Raw genomic sequence first — 20,443 nt, 5'->3', positions numbered from 1 at the left:
CTTTACCCAGGTAAAAAGTGATAGGACAAGAAGGAAAGTTGTGCCAGAGGAGGTTTATATTAGATATTGGGAAAAATTTCTTCACTGAATTGGTTTTTAAGCGCTGGGACAGGATTGATGATGGCACCATCCCTGAAGCTATTTAAAAGACATGTAGATGAGACACTGAGACATGTGCTTTGGTGGACTTGGCAGTGCTGGCTTAACAGTTGGACTTGATGGTCATAGAGGTTTTTTCCAAGTCAAATCATTGTGAAATTCTGTAGATACAAGTGAAGTATTTGAAGTGTAGAGTGATTTGAGCTAATGTTAAACTCATGCTTTTACCATCTGTATGGTGATGAACGAGAATGCTCACTCATAGTCCCTGTACACTGACCTAATACTTCTGGGTCTATTGTTTGAAACATTTAGAAACAGTGATAACATAATATCAATATGGTTTATTTTCCTGGAGACTGAAACCAGTTTTGCTTCTTCGGGCAATAAAGTGGCAAGTTTTGATGTCATTATCTGATAAACACCTAAAACTTTGGTGAATTTGAGATGTTGGGAAAGCCACTGAGGTAGGTGAAAGTTTAAAAAAGAAACAAGAAACTAAAAAAGGTAAGAATTTCTTATCTTGTTTACACTTGGTGGCATCACAGAAGTTTGCTATGGTCTGTTGTATTACTGAGACTCATAATGAGACTTAATGACAACTCCCAAATTGCAAAGTAATATAAAAGGGGTCCAGCTAGGATGAGGAGAGGTGAATAGCAGGTTCCCAAAGTATTTTCAGGCAGTGGCTGGCTGCTCTACAGTAGCAGATTCAAAGTTTCTGTGTGGTCTTGAATTAAAAGAATTCAATAAACGGATAGTTGTCTGCTCTCAGTGCAATATAGGCATCAATCAAATGCCTGATGATCCTTTTCAAGGCTTTGCATACTCTGCTGAACTGTGCTGTATCTGCCTTAGCACTTATCTAGGTAAGTGCAAATTGCACATTCCTCCTTTCACTTGGGTAATGATTGAGATGAAGTTGTTGCAGATCGGGGTAGTTTCTGTACTCAGTTGCATATTATCCTGAGGATGAAGGAAAAGAGTGCACATCTGCAAAGGAAGGAAAAAATTAAAAGAAATAATGCCAGCTGAAGCACTCTCATCCCCTTATAGTATGTCAGTGGGTTTGGGTGGGATAGGTTAGTAAGAAAAAAAAGGTTCATTTCCATGATACTGAAAATAGTATTCAGTAAAAGAACAGAACACAGCACTTTGGTAATATTTCAAAGAGATACTAAGTGGGTATTTATATTGCATGTTCCCACAATAGAATGAGTGGTCCACTAGCTTTGTATGCAAATTAAATGTTACAAAAAAGACAAATGTGTTTTAAAGCTGTGTTTGAAACAAATGTCCTGTATTTTGGCAGGCAGGTGATGAACATCATGGATTTTAGGGGAACACCTCTACTGCTCTTGTATGTGATTTGTAGATTCATTCTATAAAGAAATTTCTAACTTTTTTCAAACCATTGCTAGTCCTGACTGAAACTGAAGCTAAAATTTAGATTCTTAAGGAAGTACTGGGAAAGTTTTTTTCTTATAATAAAAGTATAGGTGGTACACTAACATAGCCAACTGTCTTTTCTTGGTACACTGGGATTTGGAAGAAAAAACATATTCTGTTTTGTGTTTCTAGAACACACCTCCATCAAGTGGGATTTTATGTTGAATTAAATGCCATAATATATGTGAACTTTCAGACAATCATACGTGAACATGTAGCTGACAGAAGGTTCATGTATTACTTTTCCAGATTTTACTGTACAGATTCACCTGCAATACTTGCCCAGCCTGAGGCCTGAAAATTGAATGGAACTCAATCTGAATGTTAATACGTTGTCTCTTAGGATTTCTTTTGAGCCCTTTGGAATGCTTTGAGTCTAGTAACTCTTAGTTTTGTGATTTCAGTTGCCTTTTTAGAAAACCGCATCTGATATATTTTGATTTTTATTAAGCATGATTGAGGAAGCGTGATCTTTTCCTGTCTCTTCTGCACTGGGAAAAACTTTGTAGGTCAATAGGTCACAGAAGGTACTTTGAGTGTAAAATGTAGTGGTAAACCTCTTCTTCAGTCTGTTTTGTTGCCTAAAGCAGTGAACACATGGTTTTCCTGTTCAATTACTGTGATTTTCTGTTAGGTTTATTGCTGGTGAACTGGGTGCAAGCGTATTTATTATGTAGATGGGCTACTGTCTCCATAGCAAGAATTCTAAGAGTATTTCCATTTAAATTCTTCCTGCCAAAGCAACATTACTGTGTTGTGTTTTCACACACACTCACAGACACACACACACATATATATTTATATAAAATGCATTAAAACATGTAGCTTATAGTCATGTGAAGAGGTTAGGCTGGAACACTGCAGGAGTTTAGACAAATGCTTGCAAAGATTCTTTTCCATACTAGATAGTGAAACTTGGTCCTTAGTGATTTTTTATCAAATAAGCCCAGGAAGTAAACAAAAACATTCAGTATTCCTTCTTCCTTAATTATTGTACCAGTTGTGCTTTGTGGCGTTGAAATTTTGTATATCAAGCCTCAGGACTAGAAGAAAGCATAAGAGCCAGAGGAAAAACAGAGATTTAAAGAAGACCTGCAGAGAATTTGCTTGTCAGCTTGACGTGTTGATAGGTGCAGAAAGGGCAAAACCAGATAGAAAATTACAGTGTAGAAAAACTAGGGAAGGGGGAAGAAATAAAAACGACCGAAATAAAAGGGACAGCTGTATGTGGGGAAAACAACATGGGAAGGAAAATGTAACCACTTTTAACAAGGCAGGGACATATGAGTAGGTGGAGACAGAGTAATATTTATGAGAATGTCTGTCTCATCCAGAACTCCAGCTGCATGTTTGCCAGACAAGCCTTCTTTATTAATCACCTAACATACAGCTGTTGGATTCCTTACGACTACAATCACTCCCACATACTCACTTTGTAGAATGAATGCTTTACTGTGCTTAAAGTCAAAATTCCTATCCCAACCCCAATCAATTTGGTTTCAATATGCTCATTAAGTCTTTTCAGTGTGATATTTTCTGCTGTTCTGATCATGGTGTATGTTCTTGGATATATAACTATGTATTCATATGTGTATGATAGTGTACAGGTACTTCAGCCCTCAAGAGTACCTTGAGCTGCTTTGTGTTTTCACTAGCAGATCTTTTAGCTTGGTGCTTGAGTTCTGACTATCCCAAAATACTACTCAGGAAGGTTATCCTGGCACTCCATGTAGTGCCATATGGATATGAAAACATAGCTAAGGCAGCAAACTGAAGCAGGTTGTCTTGTGATCACATTTAGTTACAGTCAAAAATCTGTCCAAGAAACTAATCCTAAATCTATTTATCTATAGACTTACCTATCTGACCTTCTCAAGTGTTCCAAGTCTCCCCTAATGCTGTCTCTTTTCCACACCTTTGCTGATGCTCTGCTGATGCTTCTCTAGCCTGTTGAAGGCAGTGAGTGGAAAGATGGGGGTTGTGATCCACTCACACAGGGAGGTGGTGGGAACATGAACATGCCAACAAGCCCTGAAGGCAGCACCCCTGGAAGGAGAATAGGCTGTGTATTTTATAATGCTTGTATTTTCCCTTGAGTCAGAGCAGAGGGGAAGGGGAGAGTATTGCTGGCAAATTTCCTCCTGAGAATTGCACCATCTTGTGCACTTGCACCCTGACCTGCACCAAGGAAGAAGGCAAGTCTTTGTGTTTGAAATGGCATGTTCTGTTCTAGCTGTCGCTGCTGTAAATAATGGGATGCCAAGTTAAGAGGAGTTTTCAATTGGTGCTGCTTAAGCATTCTCCTTCATTAAAATTCTCTGAAGAAGGCTAGATGTATAAGAACCCTATAAAGGTGTGTTTTTTTCCACTATGCCTGGAAGAATTACTTTCATAGGTAGAGAAGGAACATAGAATAATTTTCATAAGACAAAATTTAAAAAGGAATTTAAAAAAAAATCTATCTCTTTGTTCTTGCAGACAATTTATTTGTCCATGTATAGTTTCTATCTATAGTATCTATGTATAGTTCGTTGGATCCGTCTGCTTCCCTCAGAAGCTGCCCTTTTTCTTGCTCTTGAGGCTTACACAGGCTTTTCTCCCTTGGGTGTTAAAAATCCCCAGGTGCCTTAGCTACTTAGGAACTCCCAGCTTCTTTCATGGTCCCTTTTGTGTGTCCCCAGGCTGTGATCTGCAGGTGTCACCATTGCAGTAGGTGTAGTTTTGGTTGTTCCAAAGCTGTAGCCATCTTCCCCTTTGCTTGCAAAGCTCACCTGACCCAGTGCTTTCTCCCCAGAGAACCAGAATGTGCAGCCAGTTACACATCTGGAAGGTGCTATCATGCCCTCCCTTCTACGCTGTAGACTTACTCTTTTCTACAGACTACCAGAATTTATATAGGACAATTCAAATACATGCTATCAGGGTGGGAAAAAACCTTGTTAGCTATTCATTGTGCAGATAGAAGTGGCAAAACTGCATTAATGACACTGCAAGGTCACAATCTGGGTAAGTGTAAGTCAGAGGGTGATGTTGTGGTGCAGATTTGAGGGAATGGATGTTGTGTCAGGATGGCTAGCCCTCAGTTGCTTCAAGCTGTCAGACATGTTAGAGTGTACTTCGGATGTAGACCCACATGTGCCTTTCAGTTTTTGAGGAACTGTATTCTAGTAGGTCATTTTGTTGGGTTCTGCCCATGTTTCCAGTCTGCAAGTGCAGTCCTATCATCCTGATTACTTAGTGCATTAATGCTTTAATTGGTAGTGTCATGTGTGGATCACTAGATGAGAATATTTAGTGTTAAGAGCTAACTGATTTGGTAGCTAATATATTTATTAGCAGTGGTTAAAGGTCTAAAATCAATTAGTAGGAAAAAGTTAGAAAAACTACTGAAGTTCCAATCAACTGGGCCTACAGAAATTCACTCTGAAATACCTAGAAAACAGCCTGAAATAATGTCTTAGATATTAGTGCTTATTTCCAGTGATGAGATTATGGCTGCCTGAAAGTCAACATCCACTTCTGAAAAGTGGAAAAGGACTAGCTAAGGGAGGGTTATAGGTCACCTAGCTTAACACAGTTCCCAGGAAAAAATATTGAAAAAAGTAGATCATTAAAATTGAACAGTGACAAAAGGATAAAAGGCTAACATAGGTTAATAAATCATAGCTTTCCATTGATAAACTGCCTTTTTTTTTTTTCTGACAAGGTAAGAACTCTTCTGGGAGGGGTAGAAAAGCGGTATCAAAGTTTTTTAAGTAGTGTAGCTCAGTCTGTGTGGCCCTAACTTACTAAGACAGTGTCATGTGAAACTACATTACCAAGAATGATAACTTGCTGAAAAAACTTACTCAGTAACAAAAGTTAAGAGACTCAATGGATTGGAAAACAGATTTAAAAATAAGAAAGAATTTTATTTGTCTGTATTTGGATACTACTAGTTCATGTTCTCAGTCAGAAAATCTACATGATAGAAATTATGCTATTAAGTTTAAAATTAAAAGCAGAAGAAGCCAGAAAAGGGGTTTGAGTTCATCAGAAGACCCTGGATTACAGTTCAGAATTATCTGGATGTTTGGGAGAATTGTGCCTTAAGAAGGATGTGAGTTTTAATAGTGAAAAAATACAGGCTATGATGTACTGGAAAGAATAATCAGCTGAATAAGTACAGGGGTAATTACTGGCTGAGCAGCAGTTCCATAGAAGAGTTGTATAGATGACAGTAAATAACCTGAATTATGTCCTATTTTACTCAGTATTTGAAAAGTAATAACCGAGCTATGGTTATCAACTGGAGAGAGCTTATAAAAGAGCAGTGTTCTAGAAAAATAAGGTGACTGACTTCACATGGGAGAGATTGAAGAGACTGTGGTCAGTAAGATAAGAGGAGTCTAATGGAGGGAATCAGATAATATTCCTGATGGAGAGAGGGTAGGGGGAAAAGCAAAGCTGATGCAAAGAGGGAGAAAATGTCCTTTTTTTCTTCTTTTTTTTGTGGGAGGGGTCTAAAAAGTTGCATGTTCCTGCTATGGATAAGGAAATTTATAAGGTGGCCTCCTGAGGCTACTGCCCAGCCATGGATTTTTCCAGTTTCACTGGACACATCAAAAAGGGAACATTCTGAAAAATTAAAATCTTTAAGCAGTTAGAAGGACAGTCAATGATCACATTTTCTGCAACATTACTGTTCAAAATTATGCACATACTTTTTTACTAAGCTATCTATCCTCAATTTGCATTACTGACACTGGCTTTTAGGCAACTGTTGCTTGTAACTTGTTCCAGCTTTTCAGGTGACAGAAGCACAACCTTTTTCAGAGTATGAACTGAAGCCACAAGCATGTAGTAGTTGACTGCAAGCTGTGAGTTGTTAGCTCAGTGAAATTGTAGTGAGTGTCATTCACTGTGCTTACTCAGTAGAGAATTCACTGTAGTATGTAATTAACAAATTTAGTTACTGATTCCAGTGCTGTTGTGACCCTAAATATTTTGCCCCTACAGTAGTGCTTTTTTGCTGGTTGGCAGTGGAATTGTGTATTTCATGGTCTTCTCTTTTGTTGCAGGTTTTGGGCTGGATCCGGAATGGAGAGTCAATGTTAAATGCTGGGCTTATCACTGCTAGCTCTTTGCAGGAGGCAGAACAGTTACAAAGGGAGCATGAGCAGTTTCAACATGCAATAGAGGTAAAAGCACAGTTTTACTGACAATAACCTTGTATTTACAGTTCTCTGTAAATAGCATTCTTGGATTCATGCTATAGTATTTTCAGTTGAGGAAAAGCTGTTGCAATCATGGCAAAGAAACGAAAGGACTTACTGAGAAGGTGTTTTTTGTTCTTATTTATTTTGAAGTTGCAGTTCCAGGTGAACATCTTCTCAGTGCCTTTTTGCATCTTTGCAAAATGATAACTGTTCACAGCAATTTTGCTGAAAACAGTATTTTCATTTGTTATTCCTTTCCTAAAACATAACCTGTAAGCTAAATTTTGAAAAAAAAATAAGAATAAATGGAGCAGGAAGTGGCAGTTTTGTTTATTCTGAGGTCATCCTCTAATGTTTCCATTTTTATTTGAGAGTAGGTTTCACTGAAACTTGTATATGGTGGTGTGTCAATCCCCCTGCCATGGCTTCAAATTAAACTTACCCGGTTGGTCATATTGCTGCAAAAAAAATCGACAGGGTTCTTAAGATGGATTGAAGTGCAATATTATTCATTTACATGCACTAATGAGTAACTTAGTGAGAATATTAGCAATATTGTGATTATTTGGACAGACTATTATCAGAAGTACTCTATCTTGCATTAACTCTTTAATGTTCATTTTCTGTTGGGTAGAGTTTTATGCTTCTCCTGTCTTGATGATTTTTTTTTTTAATTTTAATTACAGTTTGCACTATATGCACCCTCATTTTGAGAGCTTTTGTAACTCTCAAGTATAAAAATCATGAGACCTCTAGGTGTTTGTCAATTTAAGAATAAATTATGAGAAAGCTTAAAAATCTATGTTTCCTAGGCCATTCTTTACTCAGGTATAATAATAGTTGGTAGTATTTAACCCCTTAATATTTTTATATTACTTGGTTTTAGGCAAGTATTTCTCTGCACAGAAAAATGCAATTTAAAAAATTTGCTTACAGTCAGTAGACAATTGTCTTTTATATTGGTCTGCACGCCTGGACCTTTTTTTTTTGCACACTACTGATGTGCAAAAGACTGAAGTTAAAGCTGTAAAGATTGCCAAACTAAGATACATTTTTGTATCTTCTTTTTTCTCACTGTGAAAGGAAAGAAAATCAAACTGAAATTCATAATTATAACAACATGTAATACAGCATAGATAACATCACATGTGGCTTATTGCTAGACACTATTTGTTAAGAGCTGCTCTTTAGTGTTTATTTGATGATAAATCTCTACAGGATTTATTTCCATTGTATTTGCATAGAGAAGTCACACAGTCACTAATATCAGATAGTAACTTTTAGTCGATGGGTGTTTGTGCTAATATAGAAGTGTCACTGACACAGTGGAAGTATGAACCTCTCTGGTGTCAAATAAACGAACTGAAGTGCTCCACTGAACTCCTGACTTTTCACCTCTTGTCAGAAAACACATCAAAGTGCCCTGCAGGTTCAGCAGAAGGCAGAGGCAATGCTGCAGGCTAATCACTACGATATGGATATGATCCGGGAGTGTGCAGAGAAGGTTGCTTCTCACTGGCAGCAGCTGATGCTGAAGATGGAGGACCGTCTCAAGCTTGTGAATGCCTCTGTTGCCTTCTATAAAACTTCTGAACAGGTACAGAAATGCTACATGATCTGTGGTCTGCCTTGGTTAATTCCTCAGTGTGGCATAAACAAGCATTACTTGAAAAAACCAGTTGATGAGGTTTGGTTGTATTTATTAATTTGATGGCTAGTTCTGTTTTTTGTGTGGGAGTCAGATAAAAATCAGCTTAATCTGCTTGTCCACAGAGAAGTTTGGGGAGAGGTTGGCAAGGTTACTTCCTCTGCAGTCATAAATTAAACCCATCCAGAACTGTGCAGTCACAGAGGCAGAGGAAGATGAACAATTTTAGGGACAGCCTCTGAGTAATTCCACAGAAGTAGGCCAGTGCTTATAAATCTACAGCCAAAGTTTCTTGCCTTAAGTCCCCATCAAAACATGTCAGAAGCTAGGGGGGGTATATGTAAGGGGCAGATTGGTTTTCTTGCTTTTGAGGCCTGAATTTTGATTGTTTGCCTTACTGCATGGGTCTCCTTTTTTTCCTGAAAGGTGTGCAGTGTGCTGGAAAGCCTGGAGCAAGAATATAAGAGGGAGGAAGATTGGTGTGGGGGAGCAGACAAACTGGGTCCCAACTCTGAAACAGATCACGTTACTCCCATGATAAGCAAACACCTGGAGCAGAAGGAAGCCTTTCTAAAGGTAAGGTTGGGGATTTTTTGCAGTCTCCTGTGTCTTGGGAAGCATGCAGGCAAACAGCTCTTCCAGTGCTGATTCAGCTGTGGAAAGCAGCAGTGCCCATTCCAAACTACAGATATGTCCCAAACTGCAAAGATGTGGGAAGTGGCACGTTAGCTGCTTCTGACAGTGATTAAGAGAATACTGCCAAGTGCATAAAATTGTAGCCAGTTTTATAAATGCATTTCCTGTTGAACTTCAGTAGATGTCAGATCTCCCAGTGTGACTGAAGAGGAATTGGAAGTCACTGCTTTGAGCAGCTGTCGCTCTAAAGAATGCTTAAAGGCTGCTGCTTTGGAAGAGAAGTGAAAGTCACACAATGCCATTGCTGCCTGGGCATCAGGGCAGCTCTCAGATGTACTGGGACTGCAGAGGAGTACGGAAGGAGGAGATTGCTAGACAGGCGTCTGGGAGTAGTTGGGTTTTGTATAATAGTCTTCAGATAAATGAAAGATTTTTGTCCTCAACTAATGTCCTAGTGAAGAAGGTTATTGCTTGTACTGAATTAAATGTGTAGCATGTGCTTGCAGAGCAGTGTAACTAACTCTGTTATCAAAGGCATTTTCCAGCATCACCATGAAAGGCTACTAAGAGAATAAAACTTGTGTTAAAAACCTTTTTGTTCTCATTACACAGATTACAACACTCAAAAACATATTAGCAGAACTCAAAGTATACAGTCTAATAGATCCTTCTGCAGTTGGCATGTATTACTAGTCTTTGTCTTAAAACGGTATGGGAAATGTATCAAAGCATTTGTTACTGTATCAAACCATTCCTCCTTTATCTAACCTTTTAAAGTAGCGGTCCATAATTTGCATGTCAAAAATGAGGCAGACAGCCCATAGATTGTATTTGATCTATGTTAAGATGAGAACAACAGCAGAGCTGAGTGCTTGCAGTATAAGGGCAAGGACTGAAAGTTCTCAAGGCCTTGCCTTAATATTTTGAGAGCAGGTATTACTGTTTTAGTTCTTTTGGTTTCACTTCCGCAGAGCTTTCACTTTTTCTTTAAAGTACTAATGGCTGTTTTGGAATATGCAGGTGCATAAGCACGTGCACTGTTTACACAGTAAGCAACTTGAGGTGACACACAGCACATACACTACACAAACTTCTCTGTGAGCTCTGATGAAGCTTTCATTCTGAAAGCCTTAGAGCAAGTAATTGCTTTTCAGGTTCTTCAGAAAAGAGGAATAGCATCTTATTTGGGGTTGTTTATCTGCTTTATTTTTTTCTCTGCCAGGTAAGGTGTAACTGCCATTTGGCAGAATATCTATTTTAGTAGTTGGGTTGGCTTGGCTTACTTGTAGAAAAGATTTAACATGCAATGCTTTCCAAAACTCAAAAGGGTGACAAATGTACAAGAAGGGGGTTAGGAAGATCTTTAATCACTTCTGCAAGTGTATTTGTGTATCATCAAATAAAGTTGTACCTCTGACTCTCTAGGCCTGCACACTGGCTCGGAGGAATGCTGATGTCTTCCTGAAGTATCTGCACAGGAACAGTGTCAACATGCCAGGGATGGTGACACACATCAAAGCACCTGAACAACAAGTGAAAAGTAAGGGGATTCTTGTTCTCTTTCTTCTCACAGGAATGTGATCATCATCATGTGCTGTGTTATGTGTGGTGATGGGGTAGTGAAGCCTGCCCAAGTGGAAAGATTGCTGTCAGGATTAACAGGAAACAAATTGCTTACACAGTTTGAAGGAGCTGACCGTCTTCAAAGTCTCATACTCAAATGAAGTTACTTGGAATTCTTTTATCTGCTACTTACACCTAATATTTGTATTTGAGACTCAAATGTGCTGCTTTTATTAAGACAGTGAGGTAGTACATTTCCACGTGATAATGTTCAGTCTGAAGCCAAATGGGAGCTGATGAGTGTAAGGTTATTCAGTGTGTTGGTGTCATACATTCTACAATTTCCCTGGGAGTGCCTGAGTGATATGAGATTATTGCTTGTACAATGCCCTTGAGCTCTTCAGGTAGTTTGAACCAGTGTTGAAGAACTTAATGAAGTATGGGATAACTTACATCATGTTAAACTGGATGTGTAGACAGGTAGTAGCTGAGGTGAAGCTGGAAAGTGCTACTACATGAGGCTTGGCTTTTGCTAAGATTAATAATACGCAGTACATCTTTAAGGTATAATAAGCACCCTAGGGAATGGAGAGAGAGAGACCTGTAGGGCTTTGGGGGGACAAAAGTGCAAAAATTAATAGGGTATGCATAACTGATGGATGTGGTAGCAGAACAGAGATGAGACAGATTCAGAAGTAAATATTGCATTTTAATAATTTAATTGCCAGTCATGTTCTGTTCTATGCATTTTGAAGCTGTGACTGGACACTCTGGCCATGCTACAGTCTCAAAACCAGAGAAGTCTAATTTCTAATTAAATGCTCTTTGCACCTACCCAAAGGAGAGATATGCATATGATGTAGCCAGACTCAAGAGGAACATGGCAGTAAATCTGAAGAAGAAGTTGCAGCAAGGAAAATTCTGAATGGGAGAAAGTGTTACAGCAAGATGGATTAGAGCAGGTAGCCCAGAGAGGTAGTAGGATCTGTACCCCTAAGAATTTTTAAAACTTAGGTGAACAAGCCCCTGAGAAACTTGGAAGCTAGTCCTGCTTTGAAGAGGGGATTGAAACAGATGGCCTCCAGAGGTCACTTCCGTTCTAATTTACTCGATGACTCTATTGGAAAGGGACATGTTCATTGCTTCAGTTTAACTGCAGTGGGAAAATAGTTCATGTTAAATTTATTCAGGAAATTTAATCAAGTAACTCAAGTCAAAGTCTGACAGTGCGCAAGTTGAAGATCTTCCTGTATTGAACTTTTTATTTTGGAAAGAAATAGGATATTGGCCATATTTTCACTCTTAAGGAAATAAATGGACTGTGGCAGTTGAAACTTTGAATGTTTAGAGCTATGACAAAGCGTTGTTTTTCTTCTCCCCAACATTTATAGAACTGTACAAAACAAAATCTCAACACGAATTCCAGCAGAATCAATAATTGAAACTGACATTTGTCACTTAGCTCTTTTTTCAGTAAGAGACAAAAGAAAACAGAGCAGAATCAAGAAGGAGATTGTAGCTACCATACTTACTGAGTATTAGACAAAATTTTTTAAAATTCAGTTTTGAAATCTGTATAGGAACAATCATTCTTAGAAAGAGGACAGAGTAGAAAGATTTCTACTGATTTGCTTAAGAATACTAATTCCATGTCAGAACCATAGTGTTATGCATGTTCTGCATACATTTAAAATTCTGGATGAGTGATGCATATTTAAAAAGCAATAAAAAGCCACCAGAAGTCCCCAAGCAGAAAAACATAAGAGGTTGCTCTAATACTTTTCCCCCCATAAACAATGTAATCTATGCTTCTGAGAATTAAACATAAATTAATCTAGAACTAGTGGGGATTCCTTCCTGTTAGGTCTCACTGGTATGGTGGTAGCTGACCACATGATATAAAAGTTCACTCTGTTCTTCCAGTTCTCCTTTCACCTCTTTTCTGAATCGAGAAGAAAACTGAGTGTTTATTTTAGTGAAAGAGAGGTTACATATTTTCTAATAGAGTATTACAACTCGGAGGTATGCTTGAAACTGACAGACTGCCAGTATATAGCTTATAAATTAATGACTTAAAAACTTGAGTAACCCTTGAGTTTCTGCAGAACTGCTGAATATTTTTCAAAAGCCTCATTCAGTGGCGTACTTGATTCTTACTCCCAGATGTAAATTAAGTTATCTGGAAAAATGATGTCTTAATCTAAGTGAAGTTTAGCTAAGCACATGCTTCATGAGGAACAGGAATTACAGTGGTACTGAAGTCTGAGAGGTGCCCTTATGTTCCTGCATACCTGCATAAATAATTTCTTTGATATGCAGGTAAGGGTACCCAAATACTGTCTCATTTAGGAAGGAATTGTGGCCTATAACTGTGCTGTGTCTGGTGGATTGAGTTGGTGACAATTCCTGTAAGGTCAGAAATGAGAGCATCTTTGTTTCGGCTGCTAAGTCTGTGTGTGTTTGTGTTACCTGTCTCCGCTGTACAGGCTGTGACTGAGCACAGTTCAGGAACTTGTCTAATGGTGCTTATATTTTCAGATTGGTTGATAGAAGGGATCAGGATGCATAGAGACAGCTGAGAGCTCTCTGAGCCTGGAGAAGAAGCTAAAAGTTTAGGGAACAATCCTAACAAAAGTCAGAATCAAAGTAGATGACAACATCAAGGACTGTATTTCAGGTGGTTTGAGATACAGAGATGCTTTTCCAAACTTAGTATTAAATATTGATGTTCTATAACTTCCTTAGAATAGTTTATAGTATATTTTTTCTTCTCTTCGTCAGTCCAAGAAATTAATGGCACTAACACTAACCTAGCCAAATCTCTCACTGCCTTGCCATCTGTATCATGTCCTGACAGAACAAATGCTGTTCCAATTTGCTAAATTTGCCTCGCTTGCTCTTTGTCAGAACTACTTTGCTTGCATCACTATCAAAATGTCTCTTTTTGTATGGTGCGTCCACTAGGGTGTGTTGCATTGTATAATGATAATTGTGTCCCACCCACTCCACCTCCCTGTGTCCCAAAATCTGGCATATACTCTGAGCAAGTGTTTTGGAGGTGACATAGGGCAGAAATAAAACTGAGAAAGTAGGGAAGGCTCACAGCAGATCAGCTCATAGCTTGGCTAAGGGACGGATCATCTGAGGCATATTTGAGGGGAACCTGACCAGCAAAAAATAAAACCTTGGCCACAGTGACCACATTCAAACTAAAAGCAAACTCTGTGGCAAATGGGAATATAGTGCTTGTAAGCGGGAGGATGTTGGCAGTGATGCAGACAGGTTTTATAATCCTAAGGGAGGCTGTGACAAGTTAGTTGTGTTTAGTCCCAGATCTCTGATGAGGTAGATAAAGATGCATTTCCCCTCCGGCTTCCTGTTATTTGAGCTTCTCCCTGTTTCTTGGAATTGTTAGCTTTTGCAATGTAAAACATGGTGGACCTGCACAGTGGGAGAGCAGAATGCAGAGACCTTAAGATTCCTAGCACATGATAGCCTCCACTCATAATTATGAGTTATGGAAAACAGCTAGCTCTGGGTAGAAGTAGAAAAGCATGTAAAGTGTTGGTGTAAAGAATCAGCCTTTTTTGTGGTCTCTTCTGCTTCTGCTGGACCTAACCTTTTGGCCGTATGCAATTCCAGCAGAATCACCTGGTGGAGACATTTTGAGTGTCCCCATGAGTCTCAATGTCCCTCTGGGTTTGCAGTAGCTGCCAAGTCAAGTAGGGCTGCTGCTCTGGGAGCAGCAGTGGGTAAAGTGAGCTTTACAGGAAAATGCTAGAATTTGTTTGATGGAGAAAACAAAGACATTAAAGAAACAGAGTTCACATAAGGTCTTGTGCATATTGTAAGCACAAGGTCTTTGCTAGGAAGAATTTAAAAGGTTGTACATGTGGTATTTGGAGGTGAGTTTTCTGATACTCAGGAATAACAAACTGTGGAGTTAATTATTTGATTACCTGGAAGGTACAGGCCAAGGTTCAGTGAACATTCATATTTAACAAGTAAGCTTACTCAATTATATCTTGTTTGGTTTGATTTTTGTTTCAATAGAGAATTACAAAATTAGTGATTGCCTATTTTTATTACTTGGGTTTCTGCACGTATAATGTCCGCTTATGCTGCGTTTGATCTTGTGGTGACCTGAGTTTGTAAATTTGTTCCTCTGTATTAAATCATTAAACTACTTTATAGGAGGCTGATATATTAAAAATTCCCTTTTTTTACTTCAAGTAATATAATATGTTAAGCATGTTGTGATTACTTGTGCATGCTCATTCATTCTGAGGAAACCCCATCAAATGCCATCTTTTTCAGCCTACATTTTCAGTCCTGCTATAAGCAGTGGCAGTCCCTGTGTGACAAATATTTGAGAGGAAAAAAATGTGTCAGTAGTAAGTTATAATTGCATCTCTAGTTTCTTTAACCAGCACTTCTGTATGTAATAAAAAAGGAACACGTTGTGTTTCATTAAATGTCAGGAAAAAAGCAAAGCAAAAACTAACAGAAAGAGTAAGTGTATAGTGAATTCTACAATGCAGTGTGCTTAATTCCCCTGATTTTAGTGTGATATTTTAAATTTGGTTGTCATAAGCTCTTTTTTTAATTTCTTCAGATATCTTGAATGAACTCTTCCAGAGGGAGAACCGTGTGCTGCATTATTGGACCATGCGTAAAAGACGTCTTGATCAATGCCAACAGTATGTGGTGTTTGAAAGAAGTGCCAAACAGGTGAGGGTTTCATATGAAAATCCTCTTTAGTGTGATCGAGGGTTTACATACACTGTCTTCTCACAGTAACAAATTTGTCATTGACTTCAATATTTCAAATGGCTAAAACATCAGAAGGATAAAAGTAGCAAATTGAATTCTTTGCCTTCCCTTTAATACAGAGCAACTAAATTCGATGAGGCAATGTGTCTGTAACTGTTATAACTTAAAGGTGATGTTTTTCTTCTGCCAGCTTCATCTGGTACTGGCAAATCTAATTTCTGCAAGCTTGTGTTTCACAAATTGTTATGCTTGTTAACTTTTACACACACACACCTAATTTGTCTGGGGAAATTACAGGCAACAGCATTTTTCTCAGATGTTGGAGGAAAAATATCTAATTAAGTTGATTGGCAGTTCTAGAAATTTGACAAGTTGGATAACTCATTAAACAATAATAACTTAATTACTTTGGTTTTTCTATTCTTTGTGTAGTTGGTTTCATGGTTTCCTGCATGCTAGATCCACCTCTTGGTATTTTGTTGAGTTTATCAGTCTGGAAAGAGCTATTAAGTAACTAACACACACACACAAAAATATCTCCTTCACTAATCAAAACATATGACTTAAAAATAAGTAGGGGGTACAAGGCAGAAGTGGTAAGTAAATTGATCTGTGATGGTTTTCAGGTTTTTTTTTTTTTAACACTGGTTTTAAGACAAAGAAAGGAAGCTATCTATTCCTGTTCTGCTGAAAAGGATACAATGCCTATAGTGTAAAATATAGCAGATCCTCTTAAAGGGGCTCTAAACCCAATTTTTTATTTCAATTTGACAGCTAATTTAGACAGAACTTTAAATATTGTTGGTCTGGTTTGCTCTCTTGAAAGAATTCTCAAGCCTGCCTTTCATGCTATCACAAAGAAATTCATGCTAGATGTATCCTGGAGTGAATTTGAAGTCTGATACTTCTTTAAAACAACACCACCATCCCTTCCCTGCATCCCGCCTGCCCCCGCCCCCCCCCCCCCCCTTGCCTTCCCACCCCACTTTTGAATAACCCTAATTTAAACCTCTGACAAGCACATGATCTACTTGTTTTGTATAGAGATTGTTAACGAACAGTCAAACACTGGACATAAAGATCTGTCAGCATTTTCATTGTAAATCCCATTTTTCAGCAATCGCCAGTTCAGTCATCAAAAGCAAAGTGAACCAAACCATATATGGGGCTCCACAGTGATTAGCCAAAACTATGGAAATGTTGCACTCTTCATTTAGATGTCTTTTTGGAATTTGGAGGAACCTGTTCTTTGTGCTTTCAGAACTTGATGCCCTTGTGATGAAAAAGATACCATACTAGTTTGCAAGCACAATGGTAGATTCTTAAATTCTTTCAGAGTTAAGGGGTTACCTAATCCCTTAACTGATTTCTCCAATTCTTGTAGTGATACCTCTGGTGAAATGAAAGCTGATGTAAACTGTAGGAGTTAAGATGGAGTTGAACTTTGTGTCATACTGTGCCTCTAGAGAGCTGCCAGCAAATTATGAAAAGACAGCATTTCATTCTCATGGCAGGGGGAATAGAACTACATGACCTTTAAGTTCTCTTCCAACCCAAACCATTCTGTGATTTGGGGAGAGGAAGCTTTTTGTTCGTCATTCATTCCAGCATTGATTACACAATGCCACTATAAAAAGACAGAGGTTAAAAAGTTAAAAGTGAGTATTAAATGTTGTTGGTAGTATCAGTACCATGCCATGCCTGTCCATATCAGTCTTCACTTGCAAAGATTGACATTAGAATGACAATGCATGTCATAGAGGTGTTTGGTTGAAATACTGTTTTTTTGACAGAAGTCCAAGATCTGTCAGTTTGTTTCCATCAGCAACTTTTAAAAGTATAGGCCCATCTCATCAGGCTTGCACGTGCACTAGTATGCGCCTAAGAAAACGGCATCCTGGTATTCACATTTGGTGTTGAATTTTGAAGACTTTCTACTCACTTCAGGTTTTGCACTAAGGAGGAAAAGCATTTGAAGTGGAAATAAAGGAATCAACATTGTTTCATCACAACTTCAATGTGCTTAAATCATTAGTGGAATTATAATACAGACAGTGCCTTTTCTGATTCAGTTAAGGTTGTGTGTGTGAAACATACATATCTACTGTCCACCAAGATAAATTTTTTCCTGTTCCTGCTGGTTTCCTGCTAGTGGATAGATAACGCTCATAATTTCAGTTTATCCTTTTAAGGGAAGAGTGAGAACCTACCAGCCGTCTACTACTTTTGCTCTTGGGGTATTAAATTTTTGTCAAGTGTTCTGTGTATTTCCTGATGATACAGAAGATACACATGCATTTAGTAATAAGGTGGTTCTAAGCAAGCTGTATAAAACTCTTCGAACATTTGCTGTTGGCTTTGTCAGAAACGACAAGTTTCTAAGCTCCTGTCCGTCTGCCTGCTGCTGTAGGAAGCCTGTACTGAGAGCTGCAAAACAGCTGTCAATTAGATTTTTACTGTTTTGCAGCAGTGGGAGATGACTCTTGCTTTTTCCGGGAGTCAGAGATTGCTTACAACCACTGAGTTGTTCTTAAAAGGGCAGCAGGTGATGTGGATAAAGCATAGATAATTGCATGTGTCAGCATTTTTTGTAATAGTGAGCAAATGAAGTGTCACGATGTGGAAGGGAAACCATCTTAGTTTGCAGTTCTTCGTTCATGGGGGTTTTTTCTACTTATACATACATGAATTGGTTTGACTGAGACATCTCACTGTTCCTTCTGTGCTGCAGGTTTAATTTCTAGGAGCACAGACCACACTTCGTGAGGCTGGAATACATGTCAGCAAAGGAGTGAAGTGATAGTTAAATCTTGCTTGGAGTGTTTTGCCTACATGTTTGGTGGTCTTATGTACGTTTTTACAAGTTGGAACATGTATATTTCAGAGTATAGCTGTCCCATGTGGCACCAAAAAAGTGATGGTTTTTTTTTTTTCTTTTTCCTTAGCTAGGGAGTATACTTCCAAAACTGTGAACACAATTAGCTAGAACCTTTTAATAGTGGACTGCTGTAGTCCTGCAGTAGTGGACTTCCCTGAAGTGTTTGGATTCATATGTCATTTTTAATTCTCTAAGCATTGCTTCACAGACTAAGTGAATTATTTCAGAATTATGACCTATTTGATATCGTAGAGGTACTAGATGACTGCCACAAGTGACATAGAGTAAAATTCACCTGTGGTCAAACTGCATGTTTGTTTGATGTGTACTGATTACAGATGGTTTCTGTTGCTAAATATATATTGCCTTTCTCTTACTTTCCTTCATTATTGCTTTATTTAGGCTCTGGAATGGATTCATGACAATGGAGAGTTCTATTTATCCACACATACTTCCACTGGTTCCAGTATCCAGCACACTCAAGAGTTATTAAAAGAACATGAAGAATTTCAGATCACAGCAAAGGTAAAATAATTTAAATTATCACAAAATCACAAAATACTTAGAGTTGGAAGGAACCTCTGGAGATCAGTTAGTCAAATGGCCCTGCCAAGGCAGGGTCCTCAAGAGCAGATTACACAGGAATGTGTCCAAGTGGGGTTTAAATGTCTTCACAGAGGGAGACTCCATGGCATTCCTGGGCAGCCTGTCAGTGCTCTGCTACCCTCAGTGCAAAGATGATCTTGCTCAGTTGAGATAGAACTTCTTGTATTTTAGTTGATGGTCATTAGTCCTTGTCTTGTCACTGGGCATCACTGAAGAGTCTGGCACCATCCTCCTGAGAGCCTCCTTTGAGATACTCTGTATTTTGGTGAAATCCCCTCTCACTCTTCTCCAGACTAAACAGGCCCAGCTCCCACAGTCTGTCTCCTCCTTAGAGAGGTGTTCCAGACCGCAAACCATCTTTGTGTGGATCTGCTGGTCCCTCTCTCCCTCGTCTTTCCTGAACTGCGAAAACAAGAATTGAACACAGTACTCCAGATGTGGCCTCATTAGGGTCAAGGAAAGGGTCAGGATCACCTCCCTCCACCTGCTGGCCCCTCTCTTCCTGATGTACCCCAGGATAGGGTTGGCCTTCCTGGCCACAAGGGCACTGCGGATTCATGCTCATCCACCAAGACTCCCAGCTCCTTCTCCACAAAGCCTAGCAGATCAGCACGCAACCCATGCTGGTACTTGGGGTTATTCCCCCCATGTAGCAGGACCCTGTATTTACCCTTGTTGAACCTTCATTAGTTTCATCTGCCCAACTCTCCAGCCTATCAAGGTCCCACTGACGTAGCACAGCCAGTCTCCCCAGTTTCGTATCATCAACAAACTTGCTAAGGGTGCATTCTATTCCAGATTGTTGATATACAAGTTGAATTATGTAAGATTTGAAACAGAATAAAACAACTGAATTCCTCCTGTCCATCAAAAAATCCCCCAAGGATGTGTCCATCAAGATCTGTTTACTTGCAGTGGCTTTCTGTCTATTTCTGCTGACAGTAGCATAAACCAGAAGATAACCAGCAGATATTCATTGTTACTGGAGCTTCATGAGCTCTATATGCTGTTGATTTCTCATGACAAAATCGTCGTGAGGTAGCTTAAAAATGTTTTCAATACCTACAAACCTTTCAGGGCCTTTGATTTCCATTTTCATATCTTCATGATTGTGGTTTACTGAATGTTCATTTAGGATATAAAATTGAACAAGCTGTATTAATGTTCAGCTTATTAATTAGAAGATAGTAGAAATATTAAAGCTTTATTTGTTAGGTAACTCATTTTATTAAAGTATTCTGTGCTTCTGCTGTAGACCTTTTTGAGTCAGGCAGCAGAATGTAATTCTGCATCTCTGGAGGCCTTTACAGAGATGCAGATGTCACTCCTGAGGCTTATCAGTTTTGATATGTGAAAGACAGACAACCATTGCATGACTGAAGTACCTGAGTTTTTAGCTTTGTCTACCTCTGTTTTATTTTGCCACCTGTCCAAACTGTCACCTGTTCCTCCCACTGCTCTCCAGCCTTCATAGCGAAATAATAAGGCCCAGTAAAGTAAGCAAGTGTTTATTTGTCTGATAGATCACTTCAGAACAGACTTGGAGATGGTCAGGGCATGTTGGGAAGAGAGAAAAGAAAATCCAGAAAGAAC

General features: G+C 38.8%; 1 protein-coding gene across 1 annotated transcript in view; it reads left to right on the top strand.

Moving 5' to 3' along the window:
• The window catches only part of TRIO (trio Rho guanine nucleotide exchange factor), a 244,451-nt gene that overhangs the window by 132,106 nt on the left and 91,902 nt on the right, over nucleotides 1-20,443 (top strand). Inside the window, exons 16-21 of the mRNA XM_062499699.1 lie at nucleotides 6,609-6,728; nucleotides 8,152-8,343; nucleotides 8,821-8,970; nucleotides 10,456-10,570; nucleotides 15,209-15,324; nucleotides 18,647-18,769. Coding sequence (XP_062355683.1) covers nucleotides 6,609-6,728; nucleotides 8,152-8,343; nucleotides 8,821-8,970; nucleotides 10,456-10,570; nucleotides 15,209-15,324; nucleotides 18,647-18,769 — 816 coding nt within the window. The remainder of the gene's footprint in view (nucleotides 1-6,608; nucleotides 6,729-8,151; nucleotides 8,344-8,820; nucleotides 8,971-10,455; nucleotides 10,571-15,208; nucleotides 15,325-18,646; nucleotides 18,770-20,443) is intronic.

The sequence above is a fragment of the Cinclus cinclus genome, chromosome 1, assembly GCF_963662255.1.
Source record: "Cinclus cinclus chromosome 1, bCinCin1.1, whole genome shotgun sequence".
Classification (NCBI taxonomy): Eukaryota; Metazoa; Chordata; class Aves; order Passeriformes; family Cinclidae; genus Cinclus; species Cinclus cinclus.
This window is presented reverse-complemented; position numbering and strand designations above follow the sequence as displayed.